Raw genomic sequence first — 19,096 nt, forward strand, 5'->3', positions numbered from 1 at the left:
TTCACAATGCAAATAATCGTAATAATAAATGAGATACCAAAGAGTAGTATTTGTTTCTTGCACATTTTTTTACTGTGAATTATTTTCTCATCTTATTGTTTCTCTGAAACAAACATGACCTCCAGTCTCACTAGCCTCTCAAAGAAAACAATACTGTTAGAGAAAAGGTCTCGTGTCCCTCTCACCTGTTTCTTGCAGAGCATCTTCCCCCAGTGCAGTCGGCAGTGTCACTTGTTGGCCGTCTCCCACCACCTCTAGCATGCTCTGGGACCCTGTGCCAACCACAGCTGTGGACGGCTGCATGTCATTTGAGCTCTGCTGCTGTTGCAGCTGTTGTGCCAGCTCATACCTGAGAACAAACACAACAAATACAAAATGACTATAAACTCGCTGCCTTACAGATATCACAGCATAACACGCTTTTTATATCATTCATTGCATGTAAATGGTGCTGAGAAGGAGCTCAGAGGATTTGGTCTTCATTTATGTTTAATGTTATTACTGATAAAATAATCTACGATTAAGGCTATTATAATATACATTTGCAAAAAATGTTCAAATATTGCAAGGATGAAAATAATCTGAAATATTCGGACATATTGCCCAGTAATAATGGATGACACTACACTATGAACTGACATAGAACATAAAAGGATCTTGTAGAAATCCATTGATAGAATATAATTAATAAAACACAAATCATATAAAACAAGAGAAAAATTCTAAGCCGCTTTGGGTATGACTTTTAAAATTTGTAAAATATGACAAGTTTAACTTATAAATCATACCACACAGTACACAGCATGTTTGTGTTGATGTGATTTGTGCTGTATTTACAGCTAAAAACAGATAAATTACTGCTCATATTTATGTGTATATCTTCAGAATGACCTACAATCCCATCCAATAAGAACAGCTTTCCATGATGGACAGGTTTCAGGTGTTTGCTTGCTCATTAGAGGAATAGTTTCCCCAAAAACAGAAATTCTTCCATCATTTACTCTACCTCAAGTTGTTCCAAACTTGTATGAATTTCTTTCTTCTGATTATGGGTAGGTTTCCGGTTCCCATTGACATCCATAGAATTGTTTTTCTTCTTCTTACAGTCAATGGCTACCAGCAACTGTTTGGTTAACCACATTTTCCAAAATACCTTCTTCTGCGTTCAGCAGAAGAAATTGATAAATTCATACAGGTTTGAAACAACTTGATTTTCGTTTTTGGGTGAACTATCCCTTTAATAAACATGAGCCAGTCATGACAACTCGCCTGTGTGTTTTCATGTGCTTTCTGCAGTTGGGGGAGGATTTGAAGGTCTTCTGGCAGTAGGGACACATGTAGGGCCGTATGTCGCTGTGGGTAGTCATGTGGCGTCGCAGGCTCCCGCTTGTGGTGAAGGTGGTGTCACACAGCAGGCACTTGAAGGCTTTGAGGCCGGAGTGTGTGCGGATGTGAGCTTTCAGTACGCCGGATGAAGCAAAGCCCTTACTGCACTGCAGGCACTTATACGGCCGCTCACCTGTATGTGACCTGTAAAACACATGAACACATTAGCCATTAAAACACTTCAACTGAACCATTTTAGGTTTTCATTTTAAGCTCATCTTGTTGCCACTAACTACATCTATTTACTCTGTTTCTAGAGCAGCACTTGTCGAGGTGTGACTGAATGTACAGCTTCATGTTTTTGACATTTTGGCAAGCCAGTGTGCAAACAGCATGCCATTTTCAGTTATTGTATTAACATCTGAATTGGCGTGATTGCTTTATATTGGTTTATATGACAAAAGTTCTGACGATTCCCACTTGTTTGTCCTCCACAGAATTCCCCTTTCATTATTTTTAGACTAAATATGTTTATTTCTAATGGTGCATAATTTGGACCTGATGTGCTGCTTAAGGTGACTTGACTTCTTGTAGGCTTTGCTGCAGAATCCACACTTATACGGACGGTCATTCTCCATGATGTCCAGGTACTGCTGCAGTGCGGCCCGTGAGTTCTGGCTCTGCAGGAGCCCTGCAGGGATAAGGACAACATAAAAATTAATAAATATATGAAATGAAAACATTCACATTGGATTAATGATACTTCAATCACCAATCAGTGTTTTTTGGTGCACATGGCTATTTTAACAACCATAGTAACTACAGGACTGTTCGGATAGCTGAAAGATTTAAGCTGTGTTATATTACAGAAAATCTAATATATTTTTGAGAATATCAGAATATTTTGAGAATATTCCAAATATTCAGTCTATCTATGGATAACAGTGAATATTCAATCGCAATGTGTAAAACATCTTTTTTTAATTAATGCATTTCACTTGTCAGTAGCTAACAAAAAATGTAGAACAAAAATGTTTAATACAGTCGAAAATGAGTTGAAAGAGGCACAGCATTGTTTATATCAGTGTCAGAGAGGACATTTACTTGAAAGCTTTTAGGATGGAATATAAAGAAATACTGTATGCCAAAGGTTTGATAACACTGAGAGATTCTCTTCCAACATTTCAAGCATTTTTTCCCCTGAGCTTGGTTCATTTCTGACCTTGATTTAGACTGAATATAATTCTATGGTATGTGAGGAACTACAAGCTCAGGTCCTGTTTCTACTGTAAAGGTGTGTGGAAACACTTTGCTGATGATCTTTCGTACCCATGTCTGTGATGAGTATTGGCTCCTGGAGAGGTATATCAGGCAAAGGCAGATTGCTCCTGGACACTCTGGTTTTGTGAGTTTTTCGAGGGTATTTGTGTTTTTTATGATGTATACTCTTAAAGTGTGAAGTGACATGGGTTTTCCTGTGGCCTGATGTACGGAAGAACTTCTCACAGTGAGGACAAGGGAACGGCCGTTGACCTAAGGAGAGGCAGATAAACATGTCGAGTCAATATATATATATAAACATATATTTTGCAAATGAAAGACTGCAGATTTACTCCTTCATTTGTTTACACATCTTGATCTGGCACCTGTTGAGGAAGTGTTAGATATCATGTTTCTTTTTTTCTTTGTAAAGCTATTTTCCCCCATTACCTTACTATTGCATTATGGCAATTTTGGACATTTCAAGACTATCAAAATGTGGAGAAAACCACTATAATTTTTAAAATATTACTGTCATTGTGCATGAAATGGATTTCAGGTGAGAATATAGTTGTTTAAAACTCAAATCTATGGTTTATTTATAAAGATAGCATCTATTTGAAACTTTGCGTCAGAAATGTGAGCTCCAGGTGATCACTGGGCGCTCAGTGCTCATGTATCCCACAGAGAGCGGCCTCACCTCGGCTAGTCTTTCTGACATTTGCCTCTGACTGTGATTCCTCTGTAGTGGTTACACATGAGACATAATTTGTTTTATATCTAACAGGCAATCTTTGGTCTCATGAATCCTTTTTTTTGCTCCAGGTCATATCGTTTTGGCTGAGCACAAAGTTATGTTTCATAACTTTTTATATTTATTTAACTTTACCATAGTACTGTAGAGCGCTGACTTTGTAGCATATGTTTGACTGAATTGTATGCTTTTGTCTTTATTTCCTATTATATGAGCCTCTTAAACTCTTATAACAATGGCTATTATTTTATCATTTAAACTGACATTTAACAAAAAGAGTCATATTTTATTATAAACATACATACAGTGAAGATAATCAGAGTTTATATGCACATATCGCCTGAACCACATATTATTACGCTTATATTTTTAAAATGAAAATGAAAAAAGGGTTGGATTTTATATTTTGTTTTGTTAAATTAAATTAAATTTATGCATTTAGCAGACGCTTTTATCCAAAGCGACTTACAGTGCATTCAGGCTATCAATTTTTACCCATCATGTGTTCCCGGGGAATCGAACCCACAACCTCGCAATGCTCTACCACTTGAGCTACAGGAACACTAACACACTAACACTTTTGTTAAGTATACATACAGTGAGGCTAACCAAAATATGTACGCATTGCCTGAACTAAACTTTTGTGGCTAATAATATGTTTAAATGAAAATGAAAAGAGGCAGTGGTTTTTGATATCATATTTCATCTTATTGTTAACCAGAGTAGCCAAGGCGAGCTGATTGACGTAATCAAGTACGGTGCCGTTCCATTTGCAGGATTACTAGGCTTATGTCCTCCCATCCTCAGGAGTTCGCACTCCCAAGTCTTAAGTGCAGTGGAGTTACACTCTGCAATACAGTGAAGGAGTAGACACCCCTGATCTAGGAACTCTTGGACAAAGTATGTGCACGTAACAAAAAGAGTGATGTTCTTACCAGTGTGGAGACGCTGATGGACCTTCATGCTCCCAGAAGTGGAGAACCGTTTCATGCAGTACTGACACTCGAAAGCTTTAATGCCTGTGTGGATCTTCATGTGGGCAGTCAGGGTGCTCTTGACTGCAAAGGCACGGAAGCACTGCTTGCACTTGTAGGGTTTCTCATGAGTGTGAATACGGATATGACGGACCAGATCGCTGGGCTTCTTGAACTCTTTGGAGCAGTATGGACAGCCGTGCCACCTCACACCATTCTCCTGCCTGATGGTGCCTAGAAACAAACACAAATATCATATCTGCTATATGACTGTGAATACTAATGGAGATGGATCCTAAAGTCTGAGACCACATTATCAGTGAAAACTGCCTCCAGTATAGGTCTGTTCATCAGAGAGAATATAAACATAAAACAAAGTAAGTCAAATTAAATAATTCTAAGACATTTAAATTGTGCATTTGAATCTTTTTTTTGGTAACTCTTACAGGTTACAGGTAACTATTTAAAACAAAAAACTGTCTGAGATTGAGACCAGTTATCTAAAAACATATGAGAAATAAAACAAACACTTTCTTTTAAAAAACTAAAATCCGAATGTTTATTTCACTGAAATCCTACTGAAACTTTTTTTTAATTTAATTTATTTTTTTATTTGTGCACTCTAAACCAGTGGTTCCCAAACTTTTCCATTCCACGACCCACCTAGACAAGTGTAATATATTTCACGACCCACCAAAATATTAAAAAAAAAAAAAAAACAACGAGTGAAATTACTTTAAACCTAATCTTACTTAAAATTTTTATGACAGAAATTAAGTATTTAAGAAAAATAACCATTTTATTTTAGAGTACAACTGAAAATTTCACTACAAATTTACAAGTTTTAATTTTTGTTTACTGGCGTTAAAATATGTAGTGTCCATAAAAACGTGAAGCAGGCTCACTCCAGTGAAGTGTGATCTGCGCTGCTGTGTTTTGTTGCATTCATGATCCTTCCGTGTGTGTCGGCGAGAACGGAGCACAATCCAACACTTTTTTAGAAAAGCATAAGAAGCAAAGCAGAACTATCTAAAACAGTTTGGAGATTAAAATAATTGTGAAATAGGTAAAAAAAGACCGATTGAACCTTTTAATGACATTGCTCTGAGACCTTCAAAACACGCAACGCACACGGACTTAATTGCAATTTGAAAATCACACTAAGGATATTGCAGTTCATTATTAATGTTGGTGGGCTATATCGTTGTGATGAGTGGGTTCCCAGTTCCCGCCTCCTTCTTCCTGTGATTGTGAAGATTTTAATGTTTTACACTGGTGCCGAAGCCAGGGAGGAAGGAGGGGCGCGCTGCCGAAGATCCTTCGCCGCTGGGGTGAATCCGCAGTGCCATCGAGCAGGGCGAAGGAGTCTGCCGCCGAGGGTGCTCGATGTGGTGGGCTGGAGTGAGTTGCCGGGGGGGGGGGGGTCCAACTCACTCCAGCCCACCGCCTCGATGACTCCTTCGTGGAAAGAGGTGGGAACCGGCGGACAATCAAACAAAGTTTTAATAACCAAATAAACACAAAACAGCGCGACAGCCCCTCTCGGATGACTGCCGTGCACAAATAAAAAACAAACACAAAATAAAACCCAGGCCTGGTCCTCTCTCGTCCTTCACTGTCATCGCTCCTCTTTTGTATCTTTCCGATCTCCTCCGTGGTTCTTGAGACCGGTGAGTGTTGCTCATTTCCCAATCACTCCACCGGCCTAGCTCTGTTCCCATGGCACTAGGCCCCGCCCCACTCGTCACATTCGTGCAGCCCTAGACTGAACTGTGTTAGTGTCTGTGTGTCATTGAAACGCAAAATTAGCTGCAGCCAAGTGACTTTGTGCGACCCACCTTGTTCCATTCCGTGACCCACGAGTGGGTCGCGACCCACAGTTTGAAAACCCCTGCTCTAAACTTTGTAGCAAATTTTGGACTAAATGGGAACCATCCTATTTTAACTTTTAAGATCAAGCTGTGGCAACTCATTTTATCCATTTAGTAGAGGATAATTAAACAGTGTTCCTGGCCTGTGAAGAATACCTAGCATCTGTGGAGGCTTTTTGATGATGCTTCTTTTCTCCTTTTTTACAACGGTGTCAGTGATAAGTATTTTTGAGGGGACTGGTCCTTCATTTGTTGAAGTGGCAGAAGGGGCAGCTGTGTCTGGCTGAAGCTTTTCTGAGCTGCTCTGAGCTTCAGGCTGAACTGGAATCTCAGTCAGTCCACTGTTCTCCAGAGCTTGCTGTGGAAACATCAAATTCTATTAGAGCAAATGTTAAAGGGGTCATTTACTGCATTTAAATTTTTTGTATACTGTTTCCTGAGGTGCACTTACAAATTGAACAGGATTTTATATGAAAAATATTTTCTACCATGATTTTAGCCTTCATTTAATTATAAATTATTAACCCTTTTGATAAATTAAATGCCTGTAATTATAAACAAACCCAAGCTGATGGCATTTAAACTACTGAACTGTAAAAACAGTGCTCCAAAAATGATGAACACAGGGTGCTTAACCAACCGCAGTCGACTATAGATTATACAACCCGAATTCCGGAAAAGTTGGGACGTTTTTTAAATTTTAATAAAATGAAAACTAAAGGAATTTCAAATCACATGAGCCAATATTTTATTCACAATAGAACATAGATAACGTAGCAAATGTTTAAACTGAGAAATTTTACACTTTTATCCACTTAATTAGCTCATTTAAAATTTAATGCCTGCTACAGGTCTCAAAAAAGTTGGCACGGGGGCAACAAATGGCTAAAAAAGCAAGCAGTTTTGAAAAGATTCAGTTGGGAGAACATCTAGTGATTAATTAAGTTAATTGATATCAGGTCTGTAACATGATTAGCTATAAAAGCTTTGTCTTAGAGAAGCAGAGTCTCTCAGAAGTAAAGATGGGCAGAGGCTCTCCAATCTGTGAAAGACTGCGTAAAAAAATTGTGGAAAACTTTAAAAACAATGTTCCTCAACGTCAAATTGCAAAGGCTTTGCAAATCTCATAATCTACAGTGCATAACATCATCAAAAGATTCAGAGAAACTGGAGAAATCTCTCTGCGTAAGGGACAAGGCCGGAGACCTTTATTGGATGCACGTGGTCTTCGGGCTCTCAGACGACACTGCATCACTCATCGGCATAATTGTGTCAATGACATTACTAAATGGGCCCAGGAATACTTTCAGAAACCACTGTCGGTAAACACAATCCGCCGTGCCATCAGCAGATGCCAACTAAAGCTCTATCATGCAAAAAGGAAGCCATATGTGAACATGGTCCAGAAGCGCCGTCGTGTCCTGTGGGCCAAGGCTCATTTAAAATGGACTATTTCAAAGTGGAATAGTGTTTTATGGTCAGACGAGTCCAAATTTGACATTCTTGTTGGAAATCACGGACGTCGTGTCCTCCGGGCTAAAGAGGAGGGAGACCTTCCAGCATGTTATCAGCGTTCAGTTCAAAAGCCAGCATCTCTGATGGTATGGGGGTGCATAAGTGCATACGGTATGGGCAGCTTGCATGTTTTGGAAAGCTCTGTGAATGCTGAAAGGTATATAAAGGTTTTAGAGCAACATATGCTTCCCTCCAAATAACGTCTATTTCAGGGAAGGCCTTGTTTATTTCAGCAGGACAATGCAAAACCACATACTGCAGCTATAACAACAGCATGGCTTCGTCGTAGAAGAGTCCGGGTGCTAACCTGGCCTGCCTGCAGTCCAGATCTTTCACCTATAGAGAACATTTGGCGCATCATTAAACGAAAAATACGTCAAAGACGACCACAAACTCTGGCAAGAATGGGACCAAATTCCAACAGCAAAACTCCAGCAACTCCTCAAATATCCTCAATGCCCAGACGTCTTCAAACTGTTTTGAAAAGAAAAGGAGATGCTACACCATGGTAAACATGCCCCGTCCCAACTATTTTGAGACCTGTAGCAGAAATCAAAATTGAAATGAGCTCATTTTGTGCATAAAATTGTAAACTTTCTCAGTTTAAACATTTGCTATGTTATCTATGTTCTATTGTGAATAAAATATTGGCTCATGTGATTTGAAAGTCTTTTAGTTTTCATTTTATTAAAATTTAAAAAACGTCCCAACTTTTCCGGAATTCGGGTTGTATTTTGATTAAATATGAGTAGGAAGATATGAAAACAGGGCCAAATTTTCCATGTAGTCAGTGATTTCAGTAGAATGTATTGTACAGGTGCATGATCTGAGCCAGGAATCACAGAAAAGACATGCCAGATTTACTAAGTTCACACTAGCCGTGTTTCCACTGTTGAGCTTAAACCGGGCGTGCTAGTGCGTGCCAGGGCCAGTCGCGTTTCCACTGTCACTTCCGGGGCTTGATCGTACCTCGCCGGGGCTTCCTCAGGGCCAACGGCCAGGGTTTTTTGGCCCGACGAAAACCTTGGGCCAAAGCGGGCCAGCTGGGGCTAGAGGAGGGGTTATGAACAAAGGCGGAGTTCCTCCGCGTCTGGAGAGCTCAGCACTGCGGATCATTTCAGAGAGATAACAGCTTTAACACCGGTATTAAAGACTTTTTAAAATAAGTTGAGCTCAAAACTCACTCTTAGTCAGCAGCGAGTGTTTGAAATAACTTGATCCGGTTTGGATTATAATCACTAAACAAGGCAGAAATATTTATAAGCGATGTAAAAGACTATGCATGCTAAACATTAACGTTACCATAGTAAACATGGTAAATATGACCGCTTGGATAAATCAGACGTCAGCTTCTTATTCTCTAGCACAATTGTGTATTTATTAAGTAACTTATATTATCTGTCACAAGCCTCGTCTTGAGAGTTTAGCTCACGTTGCCTATCATAAAAAAATATAACAATGTTTTTTGTTCGGGAGCTTTTATAAAAATAGAGATATTATCATTCATTCTAAATGTGACGGCTACTGTGGCTACAAATAAACAGAAACAGACTCGACTGAATAAGCAGGCTATTTTCATAAGCGTTAAAAATAAATAAATAAAATAGAAATAAGTGTATTTATGTGTGATTAATTTTGAGTCCTGATAAATTAAATCAATATGATCAATGTATCACTTATTCTACATTGATGCTTTTTAATTTGAATATATAACAAAGCATGCAAACAAACGGCCGCTTTTATCATCTTTGTTTTCTGATCGCGCATGTTCCAGTGACTTATTTCTTAGTTTTCTGATAACTTCTCTTTGTTGGTGAAATGATGGGGTTGCAAAAAGGGCGTGTTTTAGTGACGCGCAGCGGAGCTTCAGGCCCTGACTGTGGAAACCCTGCGCTATTCTGTCCTCGGTGCTACTGGTCCGAGGCTATGAGCCCCGCCCGGCCCGCTTTAAGCCCTGGCTCGCACTGGCCCGACAGTGGAAATGCAGCTACTGTCATCCAAAACAAGATCCGTCACATAAAATGAGAGTAAAAAATCTGGCGCAGTCAATGTGATGTGAATGTCTGGCATGTATTGTGCAGAGTACAGGAACACATGGAATCTAATGACATCAAACAACATCTTGCACCTGGTTCAACCAGGTAGTGGCTTTATCTAGTAATTTAAAATGCCCTCAAGTAGGTTTCATGCTACTTTTACTCTTTCACTGAAATAGATCTTGGTTACCTGTAGGATGTCCTGGTTGATGGCTGTGCCTATGGCCTGCCCAGGGGCAGGTGCTTGTGCACCGTCTGCCGTCACATGGTCAGACAGCTCCAGCAGCTGTTGGATCACATCTGTTACACCCTCGGCCCCTTCTGACCCCACTGCACCCTGATCAATCCTTGCATTTCCTTTCTGAAAACACACAGGTAAACTGCTTATGTAAGCATTACTGTGAACAAAAGGCTTTTTACACTATGTTTAACCCTGGGTTAACATCTTTGCATTCCTCTGGATCAAGGTTAAGCACAGTTAAGCAAAGCTTCACACATATAATTTCTGAAAGGGATATAATAATATTCCACCCCCAAAATACAAATGCACTCATCATTTACTAAACATTTTCATTTTTGGGTGGAGTATCCCCTTCACTGCACGAGAGCTATAAGGTGAGTTTATCTCAGACAGACTGAACAGACTGAAATCACCTGTGTTGCTGGCTCCTCAACTTCCATTACTGATATGTGCATTTTGCTGATGTGAGCATTGAGGCTGCCAAGCTTTTTATAGACACAGCTACAGTCCATACATGGGAAGAGTGGAACATCAGTTGCCTAAAAACAGAGATTTTTCATTAACGAAAGCACCTACTCCAGAAATGTGGTGATATTCAGAATGTTTTCAAGCTATTCAACAGTATTATTTTGACAATTTAAAATGAGCCAACACCGTAATTATTGCAAAACTATCTTCCAATAATTACCTAGACTCTGCAACCCACCACAGTTTTATATTCCATTTGGGAACACAACAGGCACCAGTTATGGATTATTTTCACATTCTCATAATGTTGTGGACAGGTGATCACAGCATTTAACTAGATTTCTAATAAATAGGGATGAAACTGGTTACTGGTTTGAAAAAAAGGGGGAAGGGGGGATAGTCTCTTAGATTCTTCCTGAGACGAAGTCCTAAGTCCTTTTTTGCTCTTTTCTCGCTCTTCTGACTTTTTCCTTTAAAAAGAACTGGGTGCCACTGGGTGCTTCCCAACAGGAAGCATGAAATCTAATACTAACACTGTTTTCTCTGGCAATTTAATCTTGAATAATACATTTACAATAAGATTTTTCACATTCTAATTAAGACAAAATTAGGTTAGATATGTTTCATATGGTGTGAATTGTCATGTATAAGAACTTGGGTTCTTTTTCAGTTGTATATTGCACTTATTTATAATAGCCTTTTTTTCTATCAAAAATGTGTTAGACAAGTTGCGCTAGTTTCTGTTCTGTTTGCCCAGCATTAGATGTTGAAAATACTGAGAAAAACAAAGGGAAACAGAGAAATTATTTCAACTGAGTTCACTTTGACTTTAATTCAAAGACTTGTTAATCTGTTCAATTTGGACACTAAAAATGGGTTGGAACTCATAACACATGAAAGTTGGAGTGCAACTTGTGGGTGGCTGATTGAGCCACCAGTGCAAGCAGCAATAACCGACCAGTTGGGATCACAACATATAAACTACAGCAAATGAATCAAAAATCAAAAAACACAAGAAAACTGTGCTAGATCAAAATCACTAGCAAGGCAAGAGCAAGATTGAAAACACGGGAATAATGCTCAGTAATTTCCGCAAAAGCAAAACAAGACTTCACAATGATAGTGTGTTTGTGTGCAGTCAGGGAGGATGCGGAGATGGAGACCTCCGGGGGTGAGCAGGAAGAATGGCAAAGACCGGACTCATAAAAGAGACCCAAAACGCCTGCGTGGTAGCCATGTCATGACAATGCTCTGGAGTGGCAGCCATTTCATGATGAGATGAGTCTCTGGAGTCCGTGATGTGAAGAGATAACCAGACTAAAAATTTGAGATGAGCCAAGCTCGGCAGGCGCTGGAGCTTGACAGTGTTGCCCCCCACCGTTTCTCCCACAGTCAATGAGAATTAAACAAAAGTGCATAATCAAAAGATTTACAGAGTGGCCCTCGAGGACCATCTCAAATGAGTTTTGACTTTAGCAGTTCCTTCAGTCCATAACAGAAAAAAAAACATTGGGAGCATAGTCCAGGAGATCAAAGTGACAGGAAAGGTCTAGAAAGTCCTGGATTAGGTCCTCGAGGGAACGTGTTCACTGATGGAGGTGAATTAACCTGATTGCTGGGTCCATAATTGGCCTGGATTACTGAATATAGCCACTGGGACCGTGTGTGGCAAAGTCTTCTGTTACAGACGAGCATTACAATGGAGCTGAGGATCCAAATGCAGGCTTTATTTAAACAGCTAAGTCAAAACAGGCCATTTCAAACACCAGCAAAGAACAGTTTTCAGGGCAAGACAAAGGGGTAATCCACAAAAACAGGCAAAGGTCAGGGCAGGCATCAAATGTTCAAAAAACATAAGAAAACAGTCCAAGATCAAAAACATTGGCAGGAACAAGACAAAGATAACACAGAAATAATGCTCAGTAATATCCAAAAAAAGCAAAACAAGACTTCATAATGAGAGTGTGTTTGTGCGCAGCTTTTATAGTCCACTGATGGGAAACAGGTGTTTCTGTAATTAGTTTCTAGAGTGGGGATTGTAGGAAATGGAGTCCGGGAGGATACATAGATGGATACCTCTGGTGGTGAGTGGGAGAAATGGCAAGGACTGGATTCATAACATATAGGAGGACATGATTGCGAATAAATATATTCATTTATTAAAAAAAACTTCCAAATACATCTGTCTTAAGTTCAATCAGTGGTTGCCTAACTAGATGGAGTGGCAGGCCAGCTGACCCACCTCAAAGTCCCTTTAAGACTAAAGAATTCTATAGTCTTTGCCTGCCTATGGACAGTGGCAGGTCACATGACCGGTCAGTGGCGCCTCCTGCCAGCCAGCTGTATACTAAAACCCCACTCTGTTTTGTTTTATTTCAGCTGATCTCTGTTTTGTACTTGCACAACACTTCATAGCATCATTTTACAAAATGTTATTTGTGTGGAAAATAGTATGAAGTCTGTAAATGGGCATTAATAAAAGCCAGAGACGCTGAAGGTGATCACAGAGAGAAATTACTGCAGCAGGCAGAGCAAGCTCACTGCTCGCAATACACAAAATATTAGAAGAAAATCCTAAATATTGTTTTGAAGGTTTATATAAATGTGTTTTATCGCAGGTAACCAAGGAAATGCTGTGTTTCTGCTGTTTCATAAGTGTCACCTGCTGTCAGAGAGTGTATCTGCACTCTCATTCAGACAAAAACTACTATTTATATCCTTTTTTACCTCTGATTCACGCAATGTCCGAACTGTTAGAACTCTCTTGAGGTCTTGCAAAGAGCAATTGTTTTGTGTCTTTACACATCAATGGCTACGTTTACATGTAACCAAATAATCTGTTTGTAATCAGACTGACGGCCTAATTGGACAGAAAAGCCTTCATGTAAACACCTTAAACGATTCGATCCGATCGGATTGAAAGGGGTGGTTTATTCCTCTTCTAATACGATTGTGTCTTTAACAGAAGTGTCACTTTGTTTACAGCCGATTGCTCCAATCTTATACCCAGTACTAGCAAACCTATTGATTAATCTCTGTAAATAATTCAATTGCTAAAGTTTATTGGTTAGTATGATATGTATGAGTGCATCGTCCTAGAGTGGCAATCTGCTTTCAGTCAGCACTGTAACTGGGTGGGACTACAGCTCCAAATGGACTTATCATGGTGATAGAAAGACAGAACTACAGAAGAACATAGCAGGTAACTAAAGGAAATTAACAACAAAGGTATTAGATAACGACAACTACAACAAAAAAGTTCTAATAGCCATTTTTTTTCTCTCCTTTAGGGTCACTACTAATGCTATCAATGTTGTGCTGCTCCAATGTTTATTATTATTATTAGCATTTTAGTTCTGCTCATGCCAAGATACAAATGTAATAATTTTGTATTATTGTGTTGTGTGTAGAAAGACCTTCATCCTATGAATACAAGTATCACTGCAGCACTACTATGAAGACATGATATTTGGAGTTCTCCATTTTTTTTTCTGTGGCATTAACATGAACAATTATTTGATTGTTAATTTGAATGACAAATGATTATTAATACTCTCTATCACACACAATTATTTGTGTGTTACAAAAACAATCAGATGAACATGTGACAGGTAATGCAGAGGGTGTTACCTGAGAGTGAACTCGCTGAACATGCGAATGAAGGTTTCCTTTTTGGGAGAAAGAGGCAGGACAATGCATGCACATGTGAGGTTTCTCCCCTGTGTGTCGCACCATGTGTGTCTGCAGCACCACCTTTTGATTGAAGGCCTTTCCACAGTGACTGCATTTATATGGCCTCTCACCTGTAGCACACAAAATACACCGTCAAACAGTCAACAACACAGGTTCATGAAAATATAAATATTAGTGTTGTCTCTTGAAATATAAAAAAATGTGTATTTGGGTTTACCTGTATGAATGCGAATATGTCTAACAAGCTGGCTGGGTTTTTTAAATGTCTTCCCACAGTGATGACAAATGTTCCTGAATCCTCTCCGATCAATGTTCTTATAGTTTCTTGAACTTGTTAAAACAGGCCTTAAAATGAATTGAAGAGTATGAGCAACAAAGCTGAACTCAAATACTAAATACAATATATCCACATTTACATACAATAAATAAATCAAAACTGATCTCATTATTTAGCTCATAGAAAAAAAATAAAGAAAAAAAAAATAAACGCATATATTATATATTATGTATTTTATATATATATATATATATATATATATATATATATATATATATATATATATATATATATGTCACATTTCAAACAGACATGGTCTCTATGGTGCAACCACACAGCATAACCACAAAATGGTTAGTGAGAGAGTCAACTAAGTTACAAACATTGCAAAATCTAAATAATAGGACTAGGGGTGTTATATTTACATCCAAATGCGTTATACAGGTGCTGGTCATATAATTAGAATGTCATCAAAAAGTTGATTTAATTTCACTAATTCCATTCAAAAAGTGAAACTTGTATATTATATTCATTCATTACACACAGACTGATATATTTGAAATGTTTATTTCTTTTAATTTTGATGTTTTTTAACTGACAACTAAGGAAAATCCCAAATTCAGTATCTCAGAAAATTATAATACTGTGAAAAGGTTCAATATTAGACACCTGGTGCCACACTCTAATCAGCTAATTAACTCAAAACACCTGCAAAGCCTTTAAATGGTCTCTCAGTCTAGTTCTGTAGGCTACACAATCATAGGGAAGACTGCTGACTTGACAGTTGTCCAAAAGACGACCATTGACACCGTACACAAGGAGGGCAAGACACAAAGGTCATTACAAAAGAGGCTGGCTGTTCACAGAGCTCTGTGTCCAAGCACATTTATAGAGATGCAAAGGGAAGGAAAAGATGTGGTAGAAAAAAAGTGTACAAGCAATAGGGATAACCACACCCTGGAGAGGATTCTGAAACAAAACCCATTAAAAATTGTGGGGAGATTCACAAAGAGTGGATTGCAGCTGGAGTCAGTGCTTCAAGAACCACTACACAAAGACGTATGCAAGACATGGGTTTCAGCTGTGCATTCCTTGTGTCAAGCTCTTGAACAACAGACAGCGTCAGAAGTGTCTCGCTTTAAAAAGGACTGGACTGCTGCTGAGTGATCCAAAGATATGTTCTTTAATGAAAGTAAATTTTGCACTTCCTTTGGATATCAGGGTCCCAGAGTCTGGAAGAAGAGAGGAGAGGCACACAATCCACGTTGCTTAAGGTCCAGTGTAAAGTTTCCACAGTCAGTGATGGTTTGGGGTACTATGTCATCTGCTGGTGTTGGTCCACTGTGTTTTCTAAGGTCTAAGGTCAACACAGCCATATAACAGGAAGTTTTAGAGCACTTCATGTTTCCTGCTGCTGACCAACTTTATGGAGATGCAGACTTCATTTTCCAACAGGACTTGGCACCTGCACACAGTGCCAAAGCTACCAGTACCTGGTTTAAGGACCATGGAATCCCTGTTCTTAATTGGCCAGAAAACTCGCCTGACCTTAACCCAACAGAAAATCTATGGGGTATTGTGAGTGGAAGGCGATATGCCAGACCCAAGAATGCAGAAGAGCTGAAGGCCACTATCAGAGCAACCTGGGCTCTCATAACACCTGAGCAGTGCCACAGACTGATCGACTCCATGCCACGCCGCATTGCTGCAGTAATACAGTCAAAATGAGCCCCAACTAAGTATTGAGTGCTGTACATGCTCATACTTTTCATTTTCATACTTTTTAGTTGGCCAAGATTTCTAAAAATCCTTTCTTTGTATTGGTCTTAAGTTATATTCAAATTTTCTGTGATACTGAATTTGAGATTTTCCTTAGTTGTCAGTTATAATCATCAAAATTAAAAGAAATAAACATTTGAAATATATCAGTCTGTGTGTAATGAATGAATATAATATACAAGTTTCACTTTTTGAATGGAATTAGTGAAATAAACTTTTTGATGATATTCTAATTATATGACCAGCACCTGTACATTGAGCCACCCACATGCTAAAGGACTTGAATTGTTGTCTTTTAACACTACACAACTATCTGATTTCGCTGATGTGATGTCCAGTCATAACACTTCACAGGGCAGGAGTTGGAATCACAGATCTCAATATCTTAATAATAAAATCTAAATATCAGGTATCTGCAATGCATTTGTGTTTCGCTCAGAATTGTGAAAATTCACACAGAGCAATACTTCTGATTTTGGGCTTTTGTTGGCAACATGAGTTGTATATTGCTATCTCAGTTTCACTTAAAAAGATTTACGTGTATTTAGGATATAGCATAATTTGAATTATAAGACTTAAATTTTTTCTTACTGGAATACACATCATGATTTTTGCCCATATTTTTGCACCTACTTGCAGTTTGGAGGAGTCAGTGTTGTGCCTGAACGCGTTCATTGAACGATAGTTCATGAACTCGTTCATATTTTGGGCGAACGTGAACTGAACGTGCTGTATTAATGCCTGATGAACGTTACTGTGAACTCGTTCATTCTGGTGTCTGTGAACGGCACGCTCTCTCAGGTAAACTTCGTTCAATAGGGAGATTTCTATAGAGCCTTCCAGGCGAAAACCCGGCTAAAACACACCGTAAACGGATCTTAATATGTAGCGGAAAAACACCCAATCTGGCAACACCAGCCACCAGTGTCGCGCCGCCGTCCGCCGCCTGCGTGACACGTCATCAAAAAAAAAACAACAAACGACATCAGCATGTAGCAAGAAGGCGTATGATCATTTAAAAGAATTGTATGATGTTTATGACAAGGTCGGTGAGAATGGGAGACAAAGCATTAAAGCAACAATGGGGAAATGCTGTCCCCTCAATGCTAATGTAAACCCTGGTTGGATAAGGATTCAAAATTGGATATGAAGATGAAATCTGACGCATAGCTTCATTGTTAAAACTGATAAAATAATTGCTGTCTGTGATTCTATATGGGCTGTGGCAATAATTTTGAAAAATAATAGCTCGCAGCAACGTATGGAAAAAAAGAACTATGAACTAGTTCATTTTTGGAACTGTGAACTTTAGTTCAAAATTTTGTAGTTTGAACTATGAACTGAACTAGTTCATTTTAAAATTTGTGAATTGAACTTTGAACTAGTTCATGTAGAAAGTGAACTTTCCCAACACTGGGAGGAGTCAATACTTTCCGTAAGTCAGAGCCAGTCTCAATTGACAATTTTCACAGAAAATACCATTGTGCTTCTTGGGCACAGACTAAAATTTTTTTTAGCTTGAGACTACCTTAAAGGTTATTCAACATTAAAGGGTTACTCTACCCAAAAAACAAATTAAAAAAAACAAACAAAGAAAAAAAATTACCCCCATGTCGTTCCAAACCCGTAAAAGCTTTGTTCATCATCGGAACACAATTTAACATATTCTGGATGAAAACCGGGAGGCTTGTGACTATCCCATTAACTGCCAAGTAAAATACACTGTCAAGGTCCAGAAAAGTATGAAAGACATCGCCAGAATAGTAAATCTGCCATCAGTGGTTCAACTGTAACGTTATGAACTGACAAGAATTATTTTATGTTCACAAAGAAAACAAAAATAATGACTTTATTCAGCAATTTGTCTCCTCGGTTTTTCTCCACATCACCGTAGCATCATTTTAGAGAATATCCACTGAACGCAAACTGCATACGCTATTCGGTGTCAGCCGCGACACAAGAACACACAGAAGAGCGTACACTGCCTGCGTTCAGCTCATATTCTCCAAAATGTTGCTACATTGATGTGGAGAGACACAGTGGAGACTGATTGTTGAATAAAGTCATAATGTTTGTTTTCTTCGCATACAAAAAGGATTCTTGTCGCTTCATAACGTTACAGTTGAACCACTGATGACAGATGGACTATTCTGACGATCTCTTTCATACTTTCCTGGACCTTGACAGTGTATTTTACTTGGCAATCCATGGGACAGTCACAAGCCTCTTGGTTTTCATCCAAAATATCTTCAATTGTGTTCCGATGATGAACGAAGCTTTTATGGGTTTGAAACGACATGGGGGTAAGTGATTAATAAAAACATTTTCATTTTGGGGTGGAGTATCCCTTTGATATTCTACATTTAATATTCTGAGCCGATTTTAGATTGTATATTGTGTTTTTGTGCACTTCTGATCAATGAAGGACATGTTCCTGCCTGAGTTTATGTTCGTTAAGTCTTGAAAGTCTAGCAGTGTGTGATTCTCAATAATTTCTGGCATGATGTCAAGTTTTTCTGTGTAACCATTTACAAAGCTAGCAAATGTATGATATGTTTTTAACGGGATGTTGTAAGAATAAACTTTAGTCAGGGTTGATTTATTCTTGACATATTGAGATTCAAAATAATTTTTGCAGCTTATTTTCATATTAGAATGAACTTATTTAAAAAGAAGTTCACTCAATTGCACAAATTATTTGCTGTGCCTGAAGAGTTTAGTTTGTGCAAAAATGAAATCCATGCTATCATGTTTTCTCATTTGCTCACCCCCATGTTGTTCCAAATTTGTATGACTTTCCATCCTTTATGGGACACAAAAATAATTTCTGATAAATGATAACCTGGCTCTTTTGGTTGTCTCTTATAGTGACCAAATTTGACTATCTAAACTGTGGTGGCAC

The 19,096-nt window shown here is 38.7% G+C and overlaps 1 protein-coding gene across 1 annotated transcript in view; it reads right to left on the reverse strand.

The window, feature by feature from the left end:
• LOC132102751 (zinc finger protein 236-like) overlaps positions 1–19,096 on the reverse strand; it is a 52,208-nt gene that overhangs the window by 23,720 nt on the left and 9,392 nt on the right. Inside the window, exons 5-14 of the mRNA XM_059507389.1 lie at positions 14,356–14,483; positions 14,076–14,248; positions 10,391–10,516; positions 9,927–10,097; positions 6,342–6,543; positions 4,276–4,548; positions 2,656–2,859; positions 1,885–2,017; positions 1,270–1,530; positions 186–349 (exon numbers count right to left, since the gene is read on the reverse strand). Of these exons, the coding sequence (XP_059363372.1) occupies positions 186–349; positions 1,270–1,530; positions 1,885–2,017; positions 2,656–2,859; positions 4,276–4,548; positions 6,342–6,543; positions 9,927–10,097; positions 10,391–10,516; positions 14,076–14,248; positions 14,356–14,483 (1,835 nt within the window). The remainder of the gene's footprint in view (positions 1–185; positions 350–1,269; positions 1,531–1,884; positions 2,018–2,655; positions 2,860–4,275; positions 4,549–6,341; positions 6,544–9,926; positions 10,098–10,390; positions 10,517–14,075; positions 14,249–14,355; positions 14,484–19,096) is intronic.

The sequence above is a fragment of the Carassius carassius genome, chromosome 24 (genome assembly GCF_963082965.1).
Source record: "Carassius carassius chromosome 24, fCarCar2.1, whole genome shotgun sequence".
Lineage (NCBI taxonomy): Eukaryota > Metazoa > Chordata > Actinopteri > Cypriniformes > Cyprinidae > Carassius > Carassius carassius.